The 25679-nt window shown below is 50.8% G+C and overlaps 1 protein-coding gene and 1 non-coding gene across 2 annotated transcripts in view; both read right to left on the minus strand.

Annotated features, from left to right (window-relative positions):
* SH3PXD2B (SH3 and PX domains 2B) overlaps positions 1-25679 on the minus strand; it is a 99282-nt gene that overhangs the window by 68028 nt on the left and 5575 nt on the right. Inside the window, exon 2 of the mRNA XM_031438260.2 lies at positions 2805-2885. Within this exon, the coding sequence (XP_031294120.2) occupies positions 2805-2885 (81 nt within the window). The remainder of the gene's footprint in view (positions 1-2804; positions 2886-25679) is intronic.
* LOC116148548 (U6 spliceosomal RNA) lies at positions 2554-2657 on the minus strand. The gene has a single exon (XR_004132077.1). It is a non-coding gene; the product is annotated as a U6 spliceosomal RNA (small nuclear RNA).

The following is a 25679-nucleotide window of genomic DNA, read 5'->3' on the forward strand; positions in this document are numbered from 1 at the left end:
GCCAGAGGAGGAAGTTGGTCCAGGGAGGCGGGTGGGAAAAGGAAGCAGGCTCGACGGAAGATCTTGGGGCCACATGACACACAGCCAAGGAGCTGCTGGCCCCTGGAGGGTCATTCTGTTGCCGGTTCCAGGCCCCTGTGAGGCCAGCTGCACGCCCCGCTCTGGGTTCCGTGGGGCACACCTGCCTTCTCTCATGAGCCCACCCCCATTTCTCTCTGTCTGCCTAAGCTAGTGAAAAGTGGGTGTCTGCTCCGTGGATGCCAATAGTCCCTAGGATAGCAGTCACCCGTGGCCCTAGGATAGCAGTCACCCGTGGCGCTGACCTCTGCCTCTCTGTTCCTTCTTGGAGATGCCAGGCAGGCAAGAGGCCTCTGAAAGCAAAATACAGGTAGCCCCCCCCCCCCCACTGAGACCCTCACTGCATGAAAAAAATCAGTCTAGCAAGTAGCAATTTGCAAACTGTTTACCCAACATCTACTCTCTAAAGGCCTGTCGCGATGCGTCTGCATAAATCACCCGTGCATCTGGGAAATGGGGTGTGGATCTCCAACATCCTCATACAGGACCCAGCCTCCGCTCGGGTGTTTAGAGGTGTTACCCATCACCGCTGTCATCTTCCTCGCCTTTCCCCAGGGTCAGCCCTTCCCCAGCCCGTGTCTGTTCCTGCCAAGGCCATCTTAGATGGTATCTTAGCACCTTTAACATTAAGCCTCTTGGTGTATTGACACTCGGTACAAGTTTGCTGCAGACCAGATGAAAAATACCACTTGTATGTGATACTGTTTGATTCTGTTGCATAGTGAACACAAAACATCACTAATGAGTTCATTATATTTTATGTAATTAGGTAACTGGTGTCTCAACTGCTGTCCATTATGCAATGACTCTTGGCAGCTGGTAATGTAGGCGTTTGAGACTGGTGACACTGGGGAGACCAGACAGAAGCACAATATTATCTCCCCTCTCCCTTTAAAATAACGGAATACAGGCTCTGAAAATTCTCTATTTGACACTTTCAGGAACAGATGAGGTTTGTCCAACGTCTCTGTTTAGTATCACCCAACCTTCAGGGAGAAGCTGTGAAGCGCAGAGGCAGGCTGGTGTGTGGAGGGCAGGGGCTGTCTTCTGATGGCCCCCAGCGCCTGCTCTGCATGTGACCACAGCTGTTCTCAGGTCTCAGTCCTCACCCCCTTGACTGAGAGATGGAGTGGGGACGAGGTAAGCCCACCGGCCATCGCATTCCTCAATCTGATTGACTGCCTTAGAGATGAGCCGATGAAACACAATACCATGTTTGCTGGGACTTCTGTGAGGTGACCTTTCAGTCTTTTCTGCTGAGTTTGAGCCCAGAGCATTTTGCAATGAAGTGGGAGCTGAGGATAAAGCCAACACCATGGAAGGAGGAAAGCAGAATGAAAGGAAGAAATTGGGTGAGAGGACACAGTGGAAAACCCTGGATCAAGCTGTGCCTGAGGTCCAAAATTCTCCTTCTCTCAGGACATTCCATTACACCAGCTCCCCACATCCCTCTGTTTACTTAGGCCAGTTTGAGTTGGGTTTCCATCACTTGCAACCGAAGCATCCTTACATCAACCTGTGAGGTGACGTGAGCCCCGCACCACGTGGCAAGGAACACTCAAGGATTCAGGAAACTGTGCAAATTCCCATGTCCTCCAGAGGCCTGTGTTTTCTAAAGAAATTTGTTATGTCCTATCAGGCACTGTAACTTCTCATACAGACATACTTGCTTTGAGTTGCTGGCCTTTGGTCACGTCAGGATGATGCTACTGACCCACAGATTAGAATTCTTTTACCCTAGTGGGGATGGGCATCCATGGAGGCTCCCTATGAAACCAGTGGTTCGTTCATTCATTCATTCATTCACCAAACACTGGATACACAGTGTCCTTGCATGAAACATTAAGGAAAGAGAGGATAATGCAGATGGTTCCTGTCCACAAGAGTCACAGTTTAGTAGGGGAGACAGACAAGCAGACAACTTCAGTCTAGAGTCAGGACAGAGGGATGCAGAGCTGTGCGGATGCAAAAGAAGTGGTCCTTGCTGACCAGGGAATGAAGTCAGACCAGCCTTCCAAGGGGATGACAGTCTCCAAGGATAGCAGGAGGTACGCGAGCCAACCAAGGGGCTAGATGGCGCAGGAGGTGTTCCGGGAGAGGAACGGCAAATTCAAAGGCATCACAGGAAAGGTGCCCTCGGAGCAGGGCAGGCGTTTTCGGAGCCGAGTGAGGAGCCTGACAAGGAGAGGAGGCCGAGGGGAGGCAACAGACGTGGGTCTGTCTTCAGAGCAAAATGGCCCCATGAGGTCCGACACCTTCAGCAACTGAACCCACCAGCACACATGATTACTGTTTACAACACGAGGTCAAGATCTGTATGCCAAACCCGAACAAAAATGGTTTCCAGTTTGGCCTCTATTTTAGAGCAGTCAATAGGAGCCTTTCTTTTATTTGGAAAATATTGAATATCAGAGCATAAAGCAATGTAGCACATGACTTATGTCCCCAAAGTAATGGGCACCTTTTTTTTTTTTAAAAAATATGGAAGGCTCCACAGATTTGTGTGTCATCCCTGCACAGGGGCCAGGCTAATCTCTGTATCATTCCAACTTTAGTATGTGTGCTGCTGAGGTGAGCCCGTGGGTGTCATTTTTAAGTCTAGGAAATAAACAACAACACCATGCGTCCACTGTGGCTGAGGTTCTAGGCTCGGAAGTCAAAATGGAAAGGAAGTCCAAACAAACTCTTCCCCACCTTACAGCTCACCAGAGACCCCAAAGTCTTACCTGGAGGTCGAAGAACTTGCTGTAACGCCGATAAATGGCCTCGGTGCTGCCGCTGGACCACGTGACCCTGATGATATAGACCTGCAGAGAGGGACGGAGGAGACAGGCGTTACACCAAGAGGGCCTTTCCAGCTGCCAGACTCGAGAGCGAAGCACAGGGTTCAGAGTGGTCTGAATCTCAGCTCTACCCCTGACCAGCTGTACGGCTTTGGACAAGTTACTTGCTCTCTCTGAGCCTCAGCTTCCTCCTCACCGAAATGGGTATAATAACCCCCCACCTCTGAGACGTGTGCAAAGGAATACGTAAAATCAAGTACGGGAAAGCGTTAGCACCCTGCTTGTGTCCAGAGACGCTGTTCTTTTCAGGATTTCTTGCTCTCCTTTCAATTCTGAGCGCCATGGCTATTTTGTCAGTGTCATTCTTAAAACTTTGACTTTTGTCAGAAGTCCCGGCGACTTAGTTCTTAGTTCTCTCATACTTCTCATAAGCGAATCTATCATGCCATTTCCTCCAGTTAAGGCCCAGGCAGAGTCATTTTCTCCCTCTGAGTGTCAGTTTCCCCATCTATAACTGGGCCAACAGCATTGGTTTCCACTGCCTCCCAGGACAGAGTGAAGATCTGATAAGACGGAGGATGGGGAACGACTTTATACACCACATGGCCACATTTCCAACCTCTGTGACAAGTCACAGCACACACAGAAAATAATACATTGATGACAAATTCAGGCAAACTGAGGTGGCCGCAGGAGGTCAGAGGCACCTCGCTGGGGACTCTGGTGGCTCCGGACACACCTGGAAACTCAAGGGGTAAGGGGTGACTCGCACCCATTCCTGACTTGCACAAATTACCTGTGGTTACAGGGTCATTTTGATGCTTCGAACATATATATGTGAACACTGTTTGGAAACAAAGAAATGCTGTATGAACACCAAGGGCGAGGTGCTGTTAGAGGCCATGGGGTACACAGGCAGGATGCATTCCCTTAGTGGAGGGTAAGCTGGAGAGCCAACATGTGCATAAATGAAAATAAATAACACGTGGGCAGGGGACATCTGTTATTTCTGCCCAATACTGATTAAACTTTCTTTCAACCAGAGCACCCTGACTTTTCTCCTGGGAGCCTCCTTCCCCACCTCAGCACAGTCCCTTAGACACCAAGGTGGGTGCCACTGTCCGTGGTGATTGGTTGAGGAGGAAGCACATGACCTTCACCGAGCCAATCAGAGCCAGCACGAGTCAGCCCTGGGGCTTCTGCTCCTGCCCTTGAGAAAGACAAGCTCTCTTTTCTTTGAGGTTGCCAGGCTGTAAGGACAGGGACCTGGAGCTGCTGGAGGCCATCGCATCATCCCTTAAGAGGAGCCTGCCTGAGAATAAGGCCAGTATCAGTAGATTCAGATGACACAGCCTGATCCTTTTAGGCCCAGCTCTGTCTGTAGCTCGTTCAGTCTACACCTGGTCTGTCCAGTTTCCTGAGCCAGTAAACCCGGGGCCACATCCACACTCTGGGATTATTTTTGAAGCCAGTTTAAGTTGGGTTTCTGACACATATAATTTAGTCCCGACTGATGCAGGAAGCGGGGAGGCGGAAGAGAGATCTCTGAAGTTTTTTGGTCATCATGGTGACCCTGAAGGCCGTGCAGACCTAGACAGCATGAGAGGAAGGAAGAGACGGTGGGCGGTGGGGGATGCTGGTGGAGCCAAGACCACTCGGGGAGTATCGGGAACCGCACCCGGCAGTGGTTTCCAAAGTGGTTTTGGAGAGAGTCTCCTTCCAAATGAGTTCTTGCTAGGATACTGTCATTTAAAACAGAAAAAGGAGGAGCAGCTCCAGGGGGCTGGAGCCAGAGCCCACTGTGAACATCAGGGACTTACGGGAGAAGGTTCTCCAGGTGAGAAGAGATGACAAGGATGAGACGGGCGGTGCCCTTGAATGCCCAGCTAAGGGGTTTACCGGGAATGACTTCTCCAAATCCAACGTGGATTTCGTTTCAGTGAAGATCGGCAGAGAAGGAGGAACTTGGGCTTTATGCTCACACAATTTCCCAACCCCCGGGGCCTCAGTTTCCCTCTGTAAAATGGGAACATCAAATTCATCTTGCACAGAATTGTGATGATTATCACAGGCAGAGCTCTGAGATCAGAGGCAGAGAGGAGAAGTTCAAGAAACCTGATTCTCCAATGCCTACCTACCCAGCCCCTGTTCATAAAGACACTATTTCAACACCAGGGATTTGGGCAACCCAGCACCCCTCTTTCCCTTGTTTGTGCCCCCTGGTCCTGGGTACCTCATGAAGACAGAGAACAGGTCAAGGCATCCTCTGGGAGGCTAAGTCTCCTTGGAAAAGTGATATTCTGACAAAAAGAGCTGTCTCCAAAGCCATCTGAATAGTCATTAGTCTTATTAAAAAGAAGACACCAATTCTGCTTCACCAAGACCCCGGCGTGGAGATTTTGAAAGGATCCCATTCATTTATTCACTCATTCACTCTACAACATTTATTCAGCGCCTCTTGTGTGCTAGGACCCCTGCTAGATGCTGGGTTGCAATGAGCAGCAGGACAGCCGCAGTCTCTGCCCTTGGCGAGGAGGAAGATGGGCAACGAACCAGCAGACAAGGAGACACGCTTAGCAGTCACAGTCAGTGTCAGGAAGGACCCCAAAGCCTGCAGTGACAGCACATGATGGGGCTGGTGGGTGCAGGGGTTCTTGGAAGGAGAGGCCCATCTGAGGAAGCAGCCTTTGAATGGAGGCCTGAAGGATGAGGAGCTGGCCAGGAGAGAGCTGAGGAAAGTGTATTCCAGGCAGAAAAGTGCAAATGAAGACCCGCGGGCTGGAAAATGCTTGGCATGTCTGAGAAACAGGAAGACCATTATAGCAGGACAGGGCTGGGGGAGGAAGGGGATGTGGCCTGGAGGCAGGCAGCAGCTGCAACACGTGGGCCTTACGGGGCCTGCAGGGGATCGGAGAGTGATTTTAGTCTATTGAAGTTTTGAGGGGCGGGTGGGGGGAGACGTGTGACATCATTTAATATATGTTTTTAAAAAATATTCATCTATATACCTCTGGCTGCTGTGTGGAAGATGGTTTGAAAAGGGGCCGGGAAACCAGTAAGGAGGCTCTTCCCCATCTGAAAGGAATCACCGAAGTCAGCCAATCTGATGGCCCTATCTTCCAGATGGGTAAACAGAGGCCCAGAAAACACCTTACCAAAGGTTCCCACCCTGGGGCATCTTTAAGCCAAGTCTGGATGACTATTTGTCAAGGACAACGTCAATGTGGATTAAGAAACAAGAAAAAGAAATTAAAAAGAAAGATCATCAGATTTAAAAACCAACGCACAGCATACACCCATAAATGGAAAAAAATTTTTTGCTTACACAATTCACTCGAACTCCTGTTTACAATTTTTAAAGTTCTGTCCCTGTGGTACAAGGCCTCTGCGGCAGATCTAACTGGTTTATTGGAATCAACCTCTGAACACAATTTGATGCCTGCATTTTCAGGCACAGATCTTTTTAATGAGAATTGTCCTAATGCAGGGCTGTGGCCTTGCCCAGGGTTTGGGGGCTGGTGGAGGAGCCCACGCACTGGGTTCAAATGTCAGCCCTGCTGTTGGGTGAGACACACAAGGTACCAATCTCTCTGGCTGCAATGTCCTCTCTAAAATGGGGACAGTAATACCTCTTGATTCACAGCAATAACTAACGTACACAGGGCCCTGCCCAATGCCTGGCACACATGAGTTGGGCAGAAATCAGTCTTTTCCTTCCGTCAAGAATTGTCACCAAAATATTGAACCTGAATCTCAAGCCTCTTGACCTAAGTTCCAATTCATAGAAAATAGAGGAGGTAGAGGAACAAGCTAAATGACGCCATAAGGAAACCATCGGACAAATCCAGAATGTGGGATGTCTGCAAGTCTACTCACAGGGCATAGCTCAAATGCGACCTCCTCCAGAAAGCCCTCCCTGACTGCTCCCGCCCCACCAATATTAGGTTGAGTCTCCTTGGCACCCACTCCCCAATTACACCCCATGAATTACACTTTACTAAAACTGTGAAGTGTCTGCTTTCCCATCAGGTTCTAAGTTGTAAGTGAGGGCAGGGACCATGCCTGTTTTGTTCACCGAGTGCTGTATGCCCAGCGCTGAGCACAACAGAAAATCTATACTTTGTGAAAAAATGAGGAAGAAATGGAGACACCAGGAGGTCAAGCCCTCACAGACAGGAGGAGTGCCTGTCCGAGGCTTGTCTATGGTCTACGGGAAGGGAGGCTGGCCGAGCCCCTCAGATCATCCCACCCGATGGCCTGTCCTCTCCGGCCTCTAGGCTGCTTCACCACAACCCCTTGGCCCAACCTCCCTACCAGGAGCAGCTGGGACTCCTTCCCTCTGGGAATGAGGAAGCTGAGACCACACGGGTGTCTGAGGGCCACGGGGGCGTTTTCCTCCTGCTCCCCACAGGAGGCCCTCAGCGGGAACTAGCCGCCGTCACAGTCCCTTCTTACACAACCTTAGCAGCAGGGCCTGCGTGATTTAGAAAGTCTAGCCTCCTCAGGCCCGGGTTTCCCCCGGGTTCTCAGCATCACCAGAGCCAGAAGCCCCGGATTTCTTCACTTCCTCTAAGTCAGCGAGGAGATGAACTGGTGATGAGGGGCAGGCTGTGGGGTGGGGCTGAGCCAAGCCAGGGTGCCTGGGGTCCAGGTGGACAGGCGGCTGGACCTCAGTCTCCCCCAAATCCCCACAAGCGTGCAGGCCAAACTAATACTGCCCATGTTTCCTGGCGAAGGATGGAGGCTCAGATGGAGGCAGAGACTTGCCTGAGGTCACAGACCACACCGTGCAGAACAAGGACATGACCTAGTTAACGTCTAACCCTGACAGCCCCGCTGCACTGGGGCATCACGCCCCTGCCCAGCAGCTGGGCCACAGCTGGACACGGGAGAGGCCTGCTTGTTTTTTCTATCTCTTCCTTAGCTCCTGCTGGGAGGCTGATGAGTTCAGGGCTTCACAGGGCCTGGATTCACCATCTGTTTCCACCTCGACTAACTGTGTGATCTTGGGAAAGTGGCTTTACCTCTCTGACTCAGCTTCCTTCTCTGTAAGAAACAGAGATCATAAGAGTATCGACCTCAGAGTTGGAGTGATGATTCAATGAGAAAATGCATGGAGAGAGCGCAGCATGGGGCCTGGCACACAGTCAATGTTCCATACAGAGAAATGATCCTTATTGTCATTGTCACCATGAGCTAAACACAGGAACATACAGCCAAGGGGACCTCGTCCCTGCTCACTTCCTCTACAGGGCAGCCTCCCACAGCCCTCCCTCCAGTCCCCACCTCCCCAGGGCCCTGCCTCTTCCACTGTCTTCTCTGGGCCCCCTGGTGGTGCAGAGGGACTGCCCCTTCCCCTCCGTGGCCGGGAGCACAGGCCCGGCCCACCTGAGCCTGGGTCCCAGGTCTCCTAGCTTCTGGATGAGCCAGTGCCCTGCCCCTCCTGGCTGGTGTCCGGGGGGAAGATCCTGCCACCTCCCGCTCCAACCCCTGGGCCTCAGCCTGAGCGGAGGGGAGCTCCGTGTCTGGTCCTGATGCTGGGTGACACACCTGTGAGTGACACCTGCTTGGTACCAGGGCTTCAGTGGCACTGGCCTTCCCACTTCTACCAAGGGTTGAGAGCCGTCCCAGGGAGTCCCAGGTCAATCCGACTTGCCAGAAGTGGCCACAGAGAGGACGAAATCCACCCCTGCTCACAGGTGGCATTAGGTATCTTGCGGTCTGGGCCACAGTAACTCCCATCCTGGGGCCTCCGGAAGTCACTTTTCTTCCACTCAGAATGCTTTTAGGAGACAAAAAAGAAAAAAAGCCCCCTGGCAGATGCTGAGAGTCCATCTGTGGACCCTGTCCATGAGAAGTACCACCCATCCCGTCTCACGGCCACAGCTGATGGGCCCAGGGATGGCTGGTCTCTCAGGAACTTGGAGCCAGGCCTGAATATGTCAGCTCCAGCCGGGAGGATGGCTGCAGCCCGAGCCACCTCCACGGTCCGTGACAGACATCTGGCCTGCAGAGAGGGATGGACGAAGGACAGCAGAGTGGAGGGGCAGGGAGAGCCCCGCTGGGCTCCTGCCCGCACTCAGGACCCTGCCTCCAGGGCCCGCCCAGCCATGGCCTCTAGGGCGCACCACAGGGGACTGGCCTTCCAGTGAATCCCCCACTTGGCATGAAGTCCGTTTGTGTGCAACTAAAGAATCCTGTGATTTTATACGGGGATGTTCAGCAATTCTCTTAGGTAAAGGACAGGCTAAAAGTAATGTCAATCTCAAAGCAATTAGGTATACTGTATATACATGTATGTGCGTGCACGTGTAGACATCATTTGTGGGTACAGTCCATGTGAAAGCAGACTTCGTGAATACACAACCACAGCTCCGGGGGGAAAGGAGGGCTGGGGTCCTGCGAGCCTCTGCTCACAATTCTCATCCACCGATCAATACACAGCCTTGTTGTATGTTTCTGTTTAAAGACATCCTATTTAATGTGTATTACTGATTCAGTAACCTTGAACTCACGGCCAGCAGCACCATCACTCCTGTTTCAACGACGCTTATCTAACACCTATAGTTTCTCCAGTAAGCACATGACAGCCTTTCCTGAGCTCTGGAACACTAGACGCTGGAGGCCACTTTAAACAGCGAAATGGCCAAGAAAAAGCACAACAATGTAAAGAAAGTGTGGCACTAAACAGACCATGAAGAAGACACTTGTCTAGGGTCTAAGAGCTGGAACAAAAAGGCAGGTCACCTCGTTCAACCTCAGCTGCAAACACGCATTTTTTGCTGCCACGCATGTCTGCAAAAGCGCTTCAAGTACTGATGGAGGATAAGAAATAAATTTTAGCAAGTAGGCAGATTCCCAAATACAGAATCAGGAATGATGTGGATTGACTATATTGTACATAAACGTGTGTGGCTATGTATATAAACCAATGATAGATACACACATGCACGCACGCACACACAGACATATGGTTTGCTCTGGATTGGAATACGCAGGACTTAAAAAAATTCTCTTCTTGAAGCTTTCTTGCATTCTCCAGATTTTCTACCGTGTACTTTCTTTTAGAAGCAAAAAAAAAAAAAAAAAAAAAAAAAAAGAAAAAAGTGGTGCGCTTTCTTGCCTTGAACCCCAAGGCAAGCATCTTCTTTCGCTACCCTGGCTCAGCCCTAGGGCCATTTCTCCGGAACATCCTTCCAGATCACGGAGCTCCTACTGGGGCGCACAGCTGATGGCAGAGGAGGGTGTGCAGGGGTGGGAGGAAGCTGGGAGTCGGGAGAGGAGGTCTCAGCCCTGACCTCACTCTCAGTTTGGGGAAGTCCTTTGCCTCTTTGAGCCTCTGTGCTCTCTGAAAACTGGGGCTAAAGATGCTTGTCCTTCAGACTTCACGGGCAAAGAGTGAAGGAGCTATTTTTCTAAAGCTCCAGAGATGGAATCTCCGTTGGTTAGAATCTCTGCTCACGGCTGGGACTTGGGGGAGGATGTTCCATAAATGCTTTCTAACTCCTCCACAGTCACCGCCTCTGGCGGGTCCAACCCAGCCCAGTGGGGTGGGGGCTCCCAGCGCCTGGAGGGGCCCTATTAAAGTACATACAAACTTATGTTCCATTTCTCAGTGACAACAGCCAAGAGGTCGGTTCATCCATGCATAAAGATTTAAACCAGCACAAAGCTTAGAGGCCCTTGAAAGACTGGAGCCAGGCCAGGGCAGAGCTAAGCAGTGGGCCAGAAACGGGAGGGTGCCCCGGTGAGCTCGGCTTCACTGACAGGCCCTGCGCCTGCAGACCCACTGGCTCAGACCACTGCTCACGGCCACAGCTCTTGAAAAAGCCCCAGAACTCCACTGATACCCCGTCCCCAGGGCAGGAGGATATGAAACAGCTGTCACCCCATCTCAAAAGCGCTGTGATCTCAAATGCTTTCATCATGTGAACGCGAAAACATGAGAAGGTGTTTTTGCCCCATGAATAAAATCTCTGAGGCACGGGGGAATGTTCTCCAATCTCAGTTGGCTTTGAGAACCTACATGGTGCTGTTTCTAGGGTTGGCAAACAAGCCAGCTGAAATTCCCCGCTGATATCAGTTAGACGGGGTGGAGCTTCTGCACTGGTCACGTGACAAGCGATCACATTTTGATCTGGGTTGCAGCGGCCAGAGGTTTGGTTTTGGGGGAGGGTTGGGGTGGGGATAGGGAAGGGTCTGGTCCAAGTGCTTTTCAAAGCGCCAGTCTTTCCTTAGATCCCTGTGTCTCAAGGTGCACACCAGTTGGTTTTGGGTGACTCAGAACTCGGCACTCAACAGCAGGGAATCCCAAGAGTGAAAAAGTTCATCTCTGCCATTCTCTTCCCGCCCAGATTGGCTCAGGAAGTTGGCAATATTGGCTTTTTAACACCTCCTCCAACACTTGCTGGTCTCATTTCCTGAAGAAGGGACAGAGGACCTCAGGGCAGGCAGTACTTGCCAGGAAGAACTTTAACACACTGATTTTCTTTTTCCTTTGTATTTAGTTTCCTTCTATTTCTAGCAAGTGCTGCTGGTTTTCCATTTACGGTGAACAGCTAAAGTTTCCCTTTAAAAATAATTTAAGTAAAAAAGTGAGTCAATTTGAAGAACAATACTGAATTAAGAACACATAGCGCAGGGCGGTTTGTGCATGTGCCAGACATTGTGACGGTGCTGGCAGGATGATTAAGGATGAGGGCAGCACTGTTTTGGTGAAATTTCTTGCCTTTCTCACTATCTGGACTTCCGTTGTTTATAGGCCAATGAGCCCACATCTCTCAAGTTGGAAGCCCTCTCCTGGCTCTACAGTGCCGGTGGGGAGCCTGGAATGCCCTGAAAGACCAAAGAAAACATCTAAAGAGAGGGCACCAGTGGGACAGAGCTGGTTGGTGCTCTTTTCCTACAAAGGCTGTGAGAAAGGAACACAGGCAAGACAGAGTTCTGTGCTCCATTAGTCATGTCTGCCACGGGCACCAGGGGCTGGTATGATGTATGCGGCAAACATTCCTGGTCTAGCGCATCCTCTCCATTTTACAAATGGGGATTGAGAGCGACCGAGAGGTGCAGCGACTTGCTAAGAGTTACACTCTCAGCCGCGGACTCTTTCCACTTGCATGAGAGTATCCAAATTTCCTTGCAAGTTCCTCATGTCCCTCTGGACCTCCTGCATAATAACTTACCTAGAAGACTTTAAAATCTGGAGAGTTCTTAGATGATTAGGCCAGTGGTCAACCTTGCCTGTAAGAAGCCCTGAGATCCTGGTGGGGTGGGTGGGTCTCTGGGCTCTCCACCCTGGTTTCCACTAGGCAGTGCCACTTTTAGATCTTCTATATATGGAAGAGGGTGTAACTCAGCATGCACGCCCCATCGCCAGACCTCGTGGGTCCACACTGCCACAAGGCAGCCATCAGTGGAGCCTTCAGACAGAGTCTGGGCTCCTCCACTGCCCACAGTCTTCCTTTGCCCACTTCAGGCCAATAGTGGGGGATTCCAAGACTTTAAAATATTTGAAAACCCAGCTCTAGACCATCCCTCATTTTATAGTGGGGGTTGTGAGGTCAGAGAGGGGAAGGGACTTGCCAAGGCCACACAGCAAGCAGGGAGGAGAGCTGGAACGGGGCTCCTCTTGGGAGGTGCCGAGGATGCGGGAGCACCACTCCAGAATGTGGCTTCATAGAGCCCTTTTTAGATGCAGGGAGGGGAAACTCGGACTCTCACGCAGCACACTGAGGGGCTCCGGCTTCTGCTCTCAGGCTACCTAGTGTCTGCAGCAAGCCCCTAGCGCAGGATAGCTAACGCTGCCCTGCACCCTGGCCAAAGCATCCTTCATTAAACACAACACGTGCAGCCCTGAAATCGAGCGGCAGTGTTAGTTTCAAGATCTAGATGAACCCGCTTCCTGCAGAGAGGGTTCCCGGGGGAATATGCCCGAGGCCGCATGCAAGTCTACAAACCCTGGTTTAAGAAACCACCTTTCAAAGGTAAATGTGACCTCCCCCTCACTGCCCAGTAAAGCGTCCACACTGGTTGGGTTTCTGGGTTGGTGGTTCCTGGGAACAGGCGGGTAAGGATTGGCTGGGCTCCAGACCCACATGGCTGGAAATGTGCTGCCCTGGCTTAAGGTGGAGGAGCACAGCCTGGTGAGGTAGGAGGCTGGGACGGAGAGAAAGGGAGCAGAGTGGAAGGGAGAGGGAGAGAGCACGGAGAAGGCAGAGGCAGCTGGGAGGGCTCCACTGGTTTAACTAATGGGAAACATGAGTCTGCTGTTCCCCATGGAGACCACGCACTCCCTTCGGATCCGATCGGTTGGCTCTCCCCAGCTGTCTGTCCCAACATCTGGCTTATGTAGGTCAGCACTTCCAACCTCTCTTTGGAATTGCCACGCCCTACAGTGTGCTTGATTTCCCAGCACCCCAAAACAGCATCGCCACCGGAAGTGCCGAGGAATGCGTATTTATCATTTTAAAAACAGTACGTTAGATTTAATCCTGGAGAAATGCTGCCCCATGTCATGACGCCTTTGAGACCCAGGATGTCAGAGTGAGGCAGGACCAAGGCAAGCAGGGGGCCTGAGATAAAATCAGCGGCCACACTGGGGAACATGCCCGCTACCCGCTTGCTCTGTACAGCATGCTTTACCAGTATCGCGTCAATCAGCACACACTCCCTGGCAGGAAGGCAGGGCCACCCTCGGGTCGGGGAGGTGGAAACCCAGGCTTAGGGCAGCGCCATGCCGCACCCGAGGTCACGCAGTTGGGAAGCAGGGGACTGCAGTTTCAATCCCAGATCCTCCAGCCTCTGAAGTCCCCAAGGCCAGGCCTCTGCTCTCCTGGCCCCAGGCCAGAGCTTTCCCGTCCCGAGTCAGCATCACAAACTACCAAGCTCAGGCGCCACAGCAGGTGACACACTGGGGGTGGCCAGCTGCCAATTTTTCTTTTTCTTTTTTTTTCAATCTTTTCAATTAAGTGAATGCTTGGAATGGAGCCCAAATACAAGTGCTTGCGGTGTTAGCGGCAGATAAGATGCTCTGGTTTGGGGCTGCGCTCTCACCGCTCCTTGTCCACAGGGCACACAGTGAGTGCTCAGGTGGATGGTGGAGCTGAGGTGTGTCAGGCTGGGAGGTGGGAGAGAGAATCAGTCTCTCTAAAGTGAAGATCGAATCTTGTCTCTCCTCTGCTTCAAAAGTTCATTCATTCATTCAGCAAATACAGAGTGCCTCCCTTCAGAGGGCTGGAGCTATGGTTGTGAATGAGGACAGAAGCCCCTGCCCTTCTGGAGCTTTCATCCTTGTGGAGGAAGACAACAAAGGCTTTGGAGGAACCTCGTCCTGCTCCAGCCCGGCCAGGCACTCCCTCACCTCTGGCCCCTGCACACATCACTGCCTCTGGCTCCTCTTGGAAGCCTTACTGGAGACCCCAAGTCTGGGTCTGGCCCCCATTCTCTGGCTTCCCATGGCCACTAGGGCTGCCCTCGCTCAGTACACATTCCTCTGGGTGTGCTCTCCTGTCCGTGTGACTGTCACTCCAGAGCCCCGGGAGACTTCAAGGGACAGAGGCCAGGTCTGTCTGGGCCACCATAGTCCTCCCAGTGTCTGGTGACACTGGGCTCTCAGGAATTGCCTGGTGGGAGACAAACAGGCTGATGGACGTGCAGGCAGGCGCACAGACAAGAAGCCAAGACAGGGCCACACAGTCATAAATCAAGGTGACCTCACTCAAAGCTCTCTGTGTCTGGGGTAACAATGCTCTTGAAATGGCTGAGTGAACAGCTCCACTGCCAAGGGTGCTGGAAACAGAACTGGCTGTGTTACAGAGGAGAATGTAGGCCTGGGGCCCAGCCTGGGGAGAGAAGTCCACGTTTCACCCCAAGACTTCTCCGGACAGGCGATGGAGAGAAAGAGAGAACACTGCAGGAGCAACTCCACCTGCAGGTGGAAGCAGCATCCCATTGCATTTGAGAGTCAGGGCAGCCGCAGGACATTCTTAGGAAGTGATGGAGTTGTTCTGCATCCTGTCTGTGGCGGTGGTTACAAGAACCCAAGCATCCATTAAAAACTCATGGAATACTCTGCCAAAAAAGGGAATTTTCCTACACACATGCAAATTAAAAATAACAATCACTCCTCAATGCCATTTATAAAAAAAGAAAATAGATAGGTCCTGGCTTAGAGTACCCAGGTGTGATTCTTGGCTCCAGAGCTGAAAGAGGCTGTATGACCTGGCAAGTCATTTCATGGCTCTGAGCCTCGATTTTCTCATCTGTAAAATGGAGAGAAGAGCAGTACCTACTTTAGAGGGTTGGCTATGGACGCAGCAGGCTAATGCAGGGCAGGTGCTTGGCATGCTGCCTGACTGCAGGGAGCTTCTCGTGCCATCACTGATAACCCCGTTACAGAGACGAGGCACCAGCGGCTCAGGCTGAGTGTGTCTCCTCTCCCGGGCCAACTCAAATCTTCCGAGGGAAGCTATGCTAAGGGCAAAAATCAGCAATGTCACGCTGTGAAACCCAATCAGCGGCCCCTCCTTGTGTGCCTGTCTTTCTTTCACCACTGGAGTCTAATCCAGATGCGGGTCAGCACGACCATCGTGCAGGGCTGGCCGGGCCGAGCACCTTCATTCTTCTGGACTGAGATACGGAGCTGGTGGAAACCCTCGCTGGGCTGGGCGGGCAGCTCCAGCCCGGGCCTCTGGCTGCCAATTCACGTCCTCGCACACATCTGGCCCGAAGCGGCACGGGGAACTTTCCAATGGCAAGCAGAGGTGCTGGCAGCTGGAGCCCAGGCTCGGCCGAACCCAACCTGAAGGCTAGCTTTCTAGGAAAGCCTCCAGGGCAGGCACTTAGGGCTGGTGGAGATCTCCAAGGCTGCCAGGCCTCAGAGGAGCCCCGGGGATGCAGGAAATGGAGCTGAGAGACTGGAAGTCGAGGCTTCTCCCGTGTTAGCAGGGCTGCTTGGGGAGAATTGGGCAGCCAACCAGAGCACCTACTATGTGCAAGGCCTAGTAATGAAAAAGAATCTAAATGGGCCACATTTATTGGGCTGACGGGGGCTCTAGGATGCTAAGGGCTTCATTTATATTTTGTAATGGGAGGTGTGAACTCAAAAAGGGCAACTGGCTTACACAGGGTCACACAGTCAGCACGTGACAGAGCCAAGATCTAAACCAGGGCTGTGGGCCATGGCGGGAAAAGCCCATGATATGTGGTCAGATGGGTCTTGGTTCTCACCTAAAGGCCCAGCACACTGTCCGGCCCACAGTAGGCACTCAACAGAGAAGACACTAGCAGAATTCTCTCACAGGCCACAGGCCCTCTAAGCACTTAACAGCTGCTGTTGGAGCAGAGGGGATGAGGGCTAATTCTACTGAGGGAGTTTGGAGAGGGTTTCCAGATGAAGAAAACAACTTCTCTGGATCTTGAGGGATGAAGAGTTCTCCAGCTGAGGACCAGCACCTAATGAGCTAAACCCCCAGCCCTCTGTTTTCAGGAACCCTACAGAGTGAAGCTTATCCCATCTCACACCAGAGTAAAGGGATGATCAGAGAGGTTAGGGGACTGGTCCAAGGCCACACAGCTGCTTAAGGAGGATGCCAGTATTTGAAACCAGGTTTGTTTTGGCCCGTTCCAGTTCCCCAACCAAAGCCAAAGACACTGCAGCAGAAAACTGCAGAAGCTGCCTAAACAAGAAATGTGGGGTCCCACAGGCGGCGTCTCAGGGAGTCTCAGTCTCCAGTTGTTAACTTCTGGGTTGGGGGCCCAAGAGAATGCTAGGAGCTCTCCAGCCATGCTGTGTGGACCAGGCAGCCCAGTCTCAAGATGGCAACAATGCAAACAGCACAGACTCTCAGCTGGACAGACCTGGCTTCCAGTCCTGGCTACATCCCTTCCTCGATCAAGCTACTTGGGAACATCAGTTTCCCCCTCTGGAAAATAGGGATGCTAATACAGTCGGTCCTTGGCATCCGTGGATTCAACCAAGCTCGGATCAAAACTACTCAGGAAAAAAGTTTCTAGAAAGTTCCAAAAAGCAAACCTTGAATTTGCTGTGTGCAGGCAACAATTTACATTGTATTCGGTATTATAAATAATCTGGAGATGATTTACAGTATTCCAGAAGGTGTGCAAAGGTTATTTGCAAATACTACACCATTTTATATAAAGGACTCGAGCATCTGTGGACTTTGGTATCCCTAAGTGGTCCTGGAACCAATTCCCCACAGATACCAAGGGATGACTGGAGCAGTATTACCTGTCTGTTAGGGCTGTTGTAAAGTGTAAACAGGATAATGTCTGTAAGATGCCTGGTAGAGTGGTGGCCCTTAACCCGCTTCTGTGTAAATAGAATGGGTTCCTTAGGCCCAAGTCAAACCCAGATCTTCAGGCTGAACTAAGTGAAATTGCCATTTGTTAAGTCAAAAATTGATAATTTCATATGGTTTAGGCTAACAGTATCCCAAAGGGTTAGAGGATTCCATCTGTGTCCAGCAGACTAGACTAAGAATTACTTTTCTCTCTTGAGTGTTTGCTATGTGTCATGTACAGATGAAGATACTGAGGTTCTGAGAGGTTAAGTAACACACCACCAAATGGCACACGTAGAAAGTGACAAAGCCAGGATTTACACCAGGCCTGGCTGCCTCCAAAGCCTGTGCTTTAACCACTATAACACAATGCTCTGTCTGGTACCACCAGCAGGAGGTCATCAGAAGGAATTCGATTCTGTCTCAGCTGAAGGATGCCATCAATGAACATCACCTTAGAATCATGGGAACCCAGAACTGAGAGGGGTCAAGAAGTTACAGTTGCATTTAAGGAACACAATTGGCACTTGTTCTGGGTCAAGCCCTGGACTCTGAGGGACTCAGGGCCCGGTGGAAGAAAAGGAGACAAGTCAACAGACAAGTAGGCCCAATGTATGAGCACTGAGATGGGTGTGGTCCACTAGGAACCTCAGCATCAAAGCTCAGTGTCCTGGCTGGGTGACTGGCAGCAAGAGGCCAACTAAGATGGCCTAAGATATTCCCTAAAGAACCGCCCCCTCCTTCAGTGCAGCTTCATCTTCCTGCCCCACTGGGCTTGGGGACATGAAGGAGGAGAAAAGAACCAGATATAGAGGGACTGAGCTCTCAAATCCTGGGGACAGCCACCTACTAGGGGTGTCACAAGGGCAGTGGGGATTCTTGCACCACATAAAGTCAGGGGGCTGCTTAAGTGGGTTCCAAACCTTGTACAGCCAAGAAGCCGCTTCCCTGCATGAAATCGTTCATGCTTCCCAATGGTCAGGTTCTGTGGGGTCCTTGGCCACCCTGTACCCTGGCCCTGCTGGGCTCCTCATCCAGCAGAGACTATTCCTCCCGGCCTCGATGCGAGCCCCTTTGGGGACTTTTTTCCCAGCTTCTTGTGCTTTATACACAAGCTTACAAGACAGGAAACTTTCCTGACTCTGCCATCCTACACTACTCTCTCCCCTCTGGAGAAATCTAGGCTAATACATAAAAATATAACACAACGTAAAACAGAATGTAACTGACCACAGCCACCAATGGCTCGATGCGCTTCCCACGAGGCTGCACTGTGTTACAGTTTCCACTTAGCAGTGGTGGAAAGTAAGACCCAGGGACGTGAAGTAACCTGTTCCATCCAGCTGCTAATAAAGTCCGACGGCAGAGTCTGAGGTCTTAACAACCATCCACGTTTCCACCCCAGGGATGAAACTTTGGGCTTATTTCTTCCCAGGACTCTTTTTTATACATTGAAGTCATTTGGAAATTAACATTACATTGTATTTATGATTTGTCTTTTCCACTTGTGTTATATGGTGAGTACTTCCCCATCTCATTAAAAATTCCTTGAACAAAACGTTTTTAAAGGATTCTGAACAGTCTACTGTAAGGCTACCTATTATTTACTTAATCATGCCTCCACTGATACACATTTAGGCTATTTTCAAACCACACTGTTAAGTATCCAAATCCATAAATCTCTGGGGGAAACTGCTTTTAAATCTTAGGGGGTACATCCTGGGTTAGTCCATTTAGAGTATGGTTCTCAAGGTGTGGTCATTCTAGACCACCTGTGTCATATCGAGGTTGCTTATTAAAAATGCACATCACTGGGGGAGGGTATAGCTCAGTGGCAAAGTGCATGCTTAGCAAGCACAAGGTCCTGGGCTCAATCCCCAGTACCTCTATTAAAAAAATGAGTAAGTAAGTAAAACCTAATTACACCCCCGCAAAAAAATGCACATGACTAGTCAGGGAACGGTAATATGATGATGATGGTAAAGACAACATCATACTAACAGGTAACTATTTACTCAGCACTTTCATGTGCTGGGAGTCCTCCAAATCCTTTACATGAAATGACCCACAGTAGGTTTCTATTCTTACTCTCATTTTACAGACGAAGAAACAGACACAGAGAAGTTAAGTCACTTACTAAGGTAACTGGCAGAATCAGGTCAAATCCATGCCATCTGGCTTCCACGCTCAAACTCTAAAACTTCTACCCAGAAATCTTCCCCCCATTTTTGGTGCCATGGAGCCCTGTGGCAATCGGATGAAATCAACGGTCCCCTTCTCAATGACTGAAAATGAATCATCGATTTAAGATGAATAATAAAATGAATAAAATAAAGCACACAGCATTCCAAATGAAATGAATACTGCATTGTAATGAAAATGTTTCAAAAAATAAAATTAAGAATATGAGTACACCTGCATCCATGCAATGAAGAACCAAATCCAGCAGTGGGCCAAATAACATCACAATTCTGGTTTTACTTATTTATTTTTAGAGGAGGTACTGGGGATTGAACCCAGGACCTTGCGTATGCTAAGCACACGCTCTACCACTTGAGCTGTATCTCCCTCACACCACCGCCATTCTGAAGCAGTGATGAAGACAGACGATCTACTGGGATCCATGCAACAACTGTAAAGTGATATGAGTGTATCAGTGAATTTCTACTGGTGACAAAGTCACAGGATTACTGATACCACTGAGGGTCGCTACCTTCATTCATAATGGAAGGCAATGCTAAATCGCTGCTGGAGGTTAGTGAGAATAAAGATGTACTTGTCCCCCTTCCAAGGTCAAGGACCCTCTGAATTCCACCCACATTAAGAACACCTCTGCTAATCCGCTCTCCCTGTCCCAGAGTACACATCGCCTTTGGACCCTCGCTCAGAGCGCCACATCTCTGTCCCAGCAGGGAATGCACAGACAGGTCAGGCCTCAAACCCCTGCCCTGTCCCTACAACCCCACGCCAGGCCCCCACCATAGGCCTTGATGCCGTGGTTATGATGTGTTTCAGACAGATGGTGACCTCTATGAGGACAAAGGCTGCCTGGTCACCTCAGCCTCTCTCCGGCTTGGGGCCAGGCCTGGCCCAGGGCAAACAATAAACCCACATCTGTGTAACTGACTGGCAGCCAAGGGTGGCCTTAAGCCATGGGCTGCTGAGTCACACCTTGGCTGGGGAGGAGGAAATGGTGACGCCACCGCGTGGGTTTCTAGCTTTCTTTGCCAGTGGAGGAGGTAGGGGGTCTGTGCAATTCTGCTTCATTAAGCAGAATAGAAAATATTACCCTTATGTGCTTTACGGCAATGTTTCCCTTCACGTCTGCAGGGTGAGTTGACTACACCCTTCTTTACTGTCAATGATAAGCAGAAGAACTGAGTGTGATTCTGGGCAAAATACTTCTTCTTTCTAAGCCTCAGTTTCCATACCTGTAAATGGGCTAATAACAGACACCTATTCCTAGCAGACACCTATGCCCCCTGTCCAGACTCCATGCCCTCCTTCTTCCAGCAACAATGCCCTGAACCCCCTATAACTATGGAAATTTCAGGACTGTCTATCATAGTGTCCCACCCTTGCCCGGTCAAAGGATGGTCAGGTGATCTGGCTGGGCCAATCAGATTCTCTCTTCCTGGAACTGGACTCTTGAGCCGCCAAAGGGGATGGAGGGATGGAGCAGCTAGCTGCCTGCTTCTGGTGATGCTCTGATACCCACTGGCAGTTACCATTGCCTGGGTGGCCCCAGCTGGGCAGCGCCTTCTGTGCCTGGGGGCCGATCCTTCCCCTCAGTTCTGCCAGAGCCATCCTTCCGACACACTTCCCATGGCTTAAGTGAGCTAGGTTCACTTGTCACTTGCAACCCCAGAATCCCGACGAACACTCCTTCTGTCACAGAGCTGCTGCTCAGACTCAGTGACATAATGCATGAAAGGCCTCGAACATGTAATCAGCCCTCACATACACGACAGCTGTTCAATAACAGGAAGTTATTGTATATTATTAAGTCTTGAGAACAAATCTGGAGTTATTTAATCTCACTCAAATTTCAGAATTCTTACTGGCTTTCGTAGTCCCCTCTAATATTTCCCGTCCCTCCCTCCCTCTCTACCTTCATCCTCACGGTCCGCACTCAGCCCTCCCTATGCCCAGGTGCTCTCTCCCTCCAGCCTCCCAGGGTTGTGTGTGCTCTGCCCCCTCCATCCTCCTGTGAAAGGCCTTCCCGCCCACCCAGCCACCCATCAGGCCGGGGGGATGCCCCTGAGTGCCAGCTCATCCCAGCCGCTCCAGTGGCTTCCATCTTGCATACCTCTGGTCCTGAGCCCTGGCCCTCCACCCCTGTGAACATGGGGCCAGGGCCTTCTTGAGGCTGGGGTCCATGCTTTCTATTTTCCTGTAGTTCTTGGCCCTCTCAGGAACCTCCAGATCCTCGGGGTCCCTACCCACCCATCATGTTCCATCTCCATCACTCGAATCTCTCCTGTTTTTTTTTTTTTATGTGCTACATGCCAGGGTTTCAGCTTCCCTGCCCTCCTGTTCTCTTTGCCTGAAATGTCTTTATCCCTCTCCACTCAGCAGCATTCCTCCCAGGCTTTGTCACCTCCACTGCGCTGCCTTCTCCAAATTCAGCTTCCCCGGAACCCAAGGGCACAGGTCTCTGCTCGTTCCCAAGTTCCAGGCTGGCCCTGAAACACCCCATCTACCTGTCTGTCATGGCACTGACCCCTTGAAGTCTGAATCCTCACTTTGCCTATCTGCGTATGGTCCCCATACTTAAAAGTGCCTGGCTTCTGAAGGGACTTACATTTGTTCAGTGAATTCTCAAGAAACACTGTCGATACCACAAAGTACAAAGGTTTCTTGGTGGCTGTTTTATTGAAAGTGGTGGTTCTGACAGCACTGCCAGATAAAGTAAGGATGCCCAGTGAAATTGGAATTTCAAATAAACAATGAATAATTTTTTGGTATAAGTAGGTCCCAAATATTGCATGTTTACCTGAAATTCAAATTTCACTGGGCGTCCCGTATGTTCATTTGATAAATCTGGCAGCCTAAGCCCTGGCACGGCTGGGGAGAGGCCTGCAGAAGCAGGCAGGAGAGCTCTGCACACACGCGCGCACACACACACACACACACACACGTGTGTGCACATACAACAGATGCACCTCTGGCCCCTTCTCCCTTTACTGCTTGAAGAAGGCCCCAGGCTTGGCCTCACTGCCGCCTGCGGGCCTGCATCTGGGCCAGCAAGGATGAGCAGAGCACTCCAGAGTTTGGAAACAGGGCACAGGAAGGATGGCTGTGGCAAAGTGCGGGCCTGCGGGCTCCTGGCAGAGTCCCTGAGGAGCGAACCACACCAGCCCCCGCCCACGGACCCACTTGCGGGAGATACTGGGCCTCTGGAATCTATCAGATCAGCCAGTTCCCATGTCACGGCAGGGGGGCAGAGATGCCAGCTCCACCCAGGGTCTGGATGACCCCACTGCCAGGGGCTCTGAGAAAGGAACCACAGGGCCCCAGTTTCTGGGCATTACCCCAGGCCAGGAAGCTCCAGGGACGGCTCCCCCAGCAGCACCCATCTCAGGCCTTTTGCACAAAAGCTCATTTAACTTCCCCACCAATCCTGCCCACTTCCCAGAGGAGAGGGCTCAGGGCCAACAGCGAGTGAATGACAGAATCAGACCAGATCCCAGTCTCTGAGCAGGGAGGCCGCGCCTGCAACCTTCCAGCCACAGACCTTCTGAAGAAGCCTCGTCTTCTCACACCTCACCACCTGCACACCCTCCAGGCTGACAGGATGCTCAGCCGATGGCTCCCTTTCCTGCAGCTGCAGTGACCCACAGCTGGCCTTCATCTCCAAGAGGAAAGAGAAAACTGAGTCACACGGAGCATGACCATTCCTCCACCATCTTTCACCAAGGAAAAAAGCACACATGATTTGCAACCAGGATATGACCAGACAAGACGTCTGATGAATGGTGTGGTCCCCTAGTCCCTTTATGGCAGCTGATAACGGTGCTCCGTGCCGACTCCTGTGCACCTCCAGGTGGGTGACAAGCGGATGTCTGATCTGCCCAGGGAAGTGGGGTGCATGGCACACCTCTAACCTGAATGACCCTTCTGGTGCCCCCATGACCTCAGGGTGCAGACCCTAGAACTTGGGCCTGCAATTTTTTCCAACCTATTCAGACCCCAAGTGCTATGGGACGGAGGTCCTGGCCCTGCCCAGCAAGGAGCATTGCAACTTGCAAAGCAGCTGCTCAGGCTTTCCTTCCCTTGTGGTATTTTAAACTCATCTCTTGCCACTTCTTGGGCTTCAGCACTGGGAAGTCACATCCAGAGCCCTGGCTCTGCAGCAGGAGTAGGGGAAGGGTCTCGGAGGCCTGCGTCCACCCAGGGAGGACAGGCTGTCTGAGGAGCTGGGGAATTCTGCTGCCTCAGGACAGGACAGGGCGGCGGTGTGGGAGCCTGGCTGGAGCCGCCACAGCCTGGCGCTGCCACTCTTTTAAAATAAGCATTTGCTTTTTAAAAAATTTTTTACTAAAAACAGGAATATGGGTTCCCTGCAGAACATTTAGAAAACAAAAATGCACAGATGAGCAAATAAAAAAGAAAAAGGAACATACATTTTAGCAGCTATATTTCTGTGCTTTCAGACACTGTTTCCATCCTTCATTTGTAACCAGGTGGGAGTCAGCCTCAGCATGCTGTTTTGCTATCAGCTTTTACTATTTAATATTCCCATGACACAAGATGCAACATATTTCTGCCGCCTTGATGGCAGTCTAGCATGTGGATAATTATCTTGTTCTCTACCAATGGGTGTTTAACTGGTTCCCAACTTTTAACATCATAACCAATACCACATCTGTACACTCCTAACATAGCTCACAGTTACTCTATGCCAGGCCCACTGCATCCTCCCATCAGCCCTATGAAATGGGAACTATTATTATTCCCATTTTACAGATGAGGAAACTGAGGTGCAGAGTGGCACCCTGTCTGAGGTCACACTGTTGGTAGGTGGCAGAGCAGGGATTTGAATCCAGGCTGTCTGGTGTACTTTCCCTGCCTACCAGAAGCAAGAAATGACATAGATTCAAATCTTGAACTAAAGTGGCATTTAAGTATCACATGCTATCACTTATATGTGGAATCTAAAAAACAAAGCAAAACAAATGAACTTATCTGCAAACCAGAAATAGACTCACATACATGGAAAACAAACTATGGTTACCAAAAGGGAAGTGGGGGAAAGGGAGAAATCAGATATACACTACTACATACAAAATAAACAAGGACCTACTGTACAACACAGGGAACTATATTCAATATCTTATAATAACCTATAATGGAAGAATCTGAAAAAGAATGGATTTATACAAATGTGTATATAACTGAATCACTTTGCTGTACACCTGAAACTAACACAACATTGTAAATCAACTATACTTCAATTTTTTAAAAATGCAAATTTAAATTACAAAAAATATATATAAAGTGGCATTTAAGTATTTCTGAAGATAGGACAGCCCCACCCACTTTGAGACAACTGCAGGAACCCAGAGCAGCAGGCTGGGACATCTCCTACCCGAGGATGACCCAGCAGGAGAGATGAGGGGCCTGGCTCACTGCAACTGTGGCCCAGAGAGATAGGGCCAGCACACCACGGCTGACCAGGTCCACCATTTTTCAATCAGAACAAAGCAACAGCCATTAAAAAAAAAAAAAAAAAAAAACCTACCCAAGGTGCCTTAAGGCCTACCGAGGTTACTACCTCTGTGTGACAGACGGGGACAGGGCAGGAGCCCACCCGGAGAGTAGGTAGGCAGGCTCGGCCTTGCTCACGGGTCTTCTCAGGGCAGCAGGGTGTCCAGCCTGGGGCTGCGCCCAATCAATGTCTCCTGGGTGAGAGCGTGGAAGCCACACAGCGGGCCCCCAGGCCAGCAGGCAGGAGAGGCAGAGAGATACATGACGGACACTATTATTGTTAACACTGGTTTCCACGACTACCACGGAATGCCTTCTACTCAGGAGGCCTCAGGCTCGGCAGTGTGTGAGAACCTCCCAGAACTTGCAGGGGAGCACTATCACTGCCCCCCTCCCCCCATTTTGCAGACCCTCGGGGAGCTCATCTGCAAGGTCACCCAGTTCAGGAGTACGTGAAGAGGACTCAAAGCCAGGTCTCTTCAGCATGAAGTAATGGTGGGTCATGAGAAATGCACCAGGAGCTGGCATGCATCCCCCAGCAGGAGGGATGGAGAATGAACTGAGTGTGTACATTATCTAAGCGGGCACACGATCATCTTAGAAGGAAGAAACTGCCCTCATTTTACAGATACGGAAAGTAAGGCTAGGCGTTGAGTGAGTCGTCCCAGACCATGTAGAACTTGAACACAAAAATGTTTGTCTCTGACACCCAAGTTCTTTCCACTCAAGTCTGCTGGCCTGCCCTGAATGCTTCTGCAAAAACGGGTGTCGGGATGGCTGGGGATAGGCAACTGGGGGCTGGAAAACA

The sequence above is a fragment of the Camelus dromedarius genome, chromosome 27 (assembly GCF_036321535.1).
Source record: "Camelus dromedarius isolate mCamDro1 chromosome 27, mCamDro1.pat, whole genome shotgun sequence".
Taxonomy (NCBI): Eukaryota; Metazoa; Chordata; class Mammalia; order Artiodactyla; family Camelidae; genus Camelus; species Camelus dromedarius.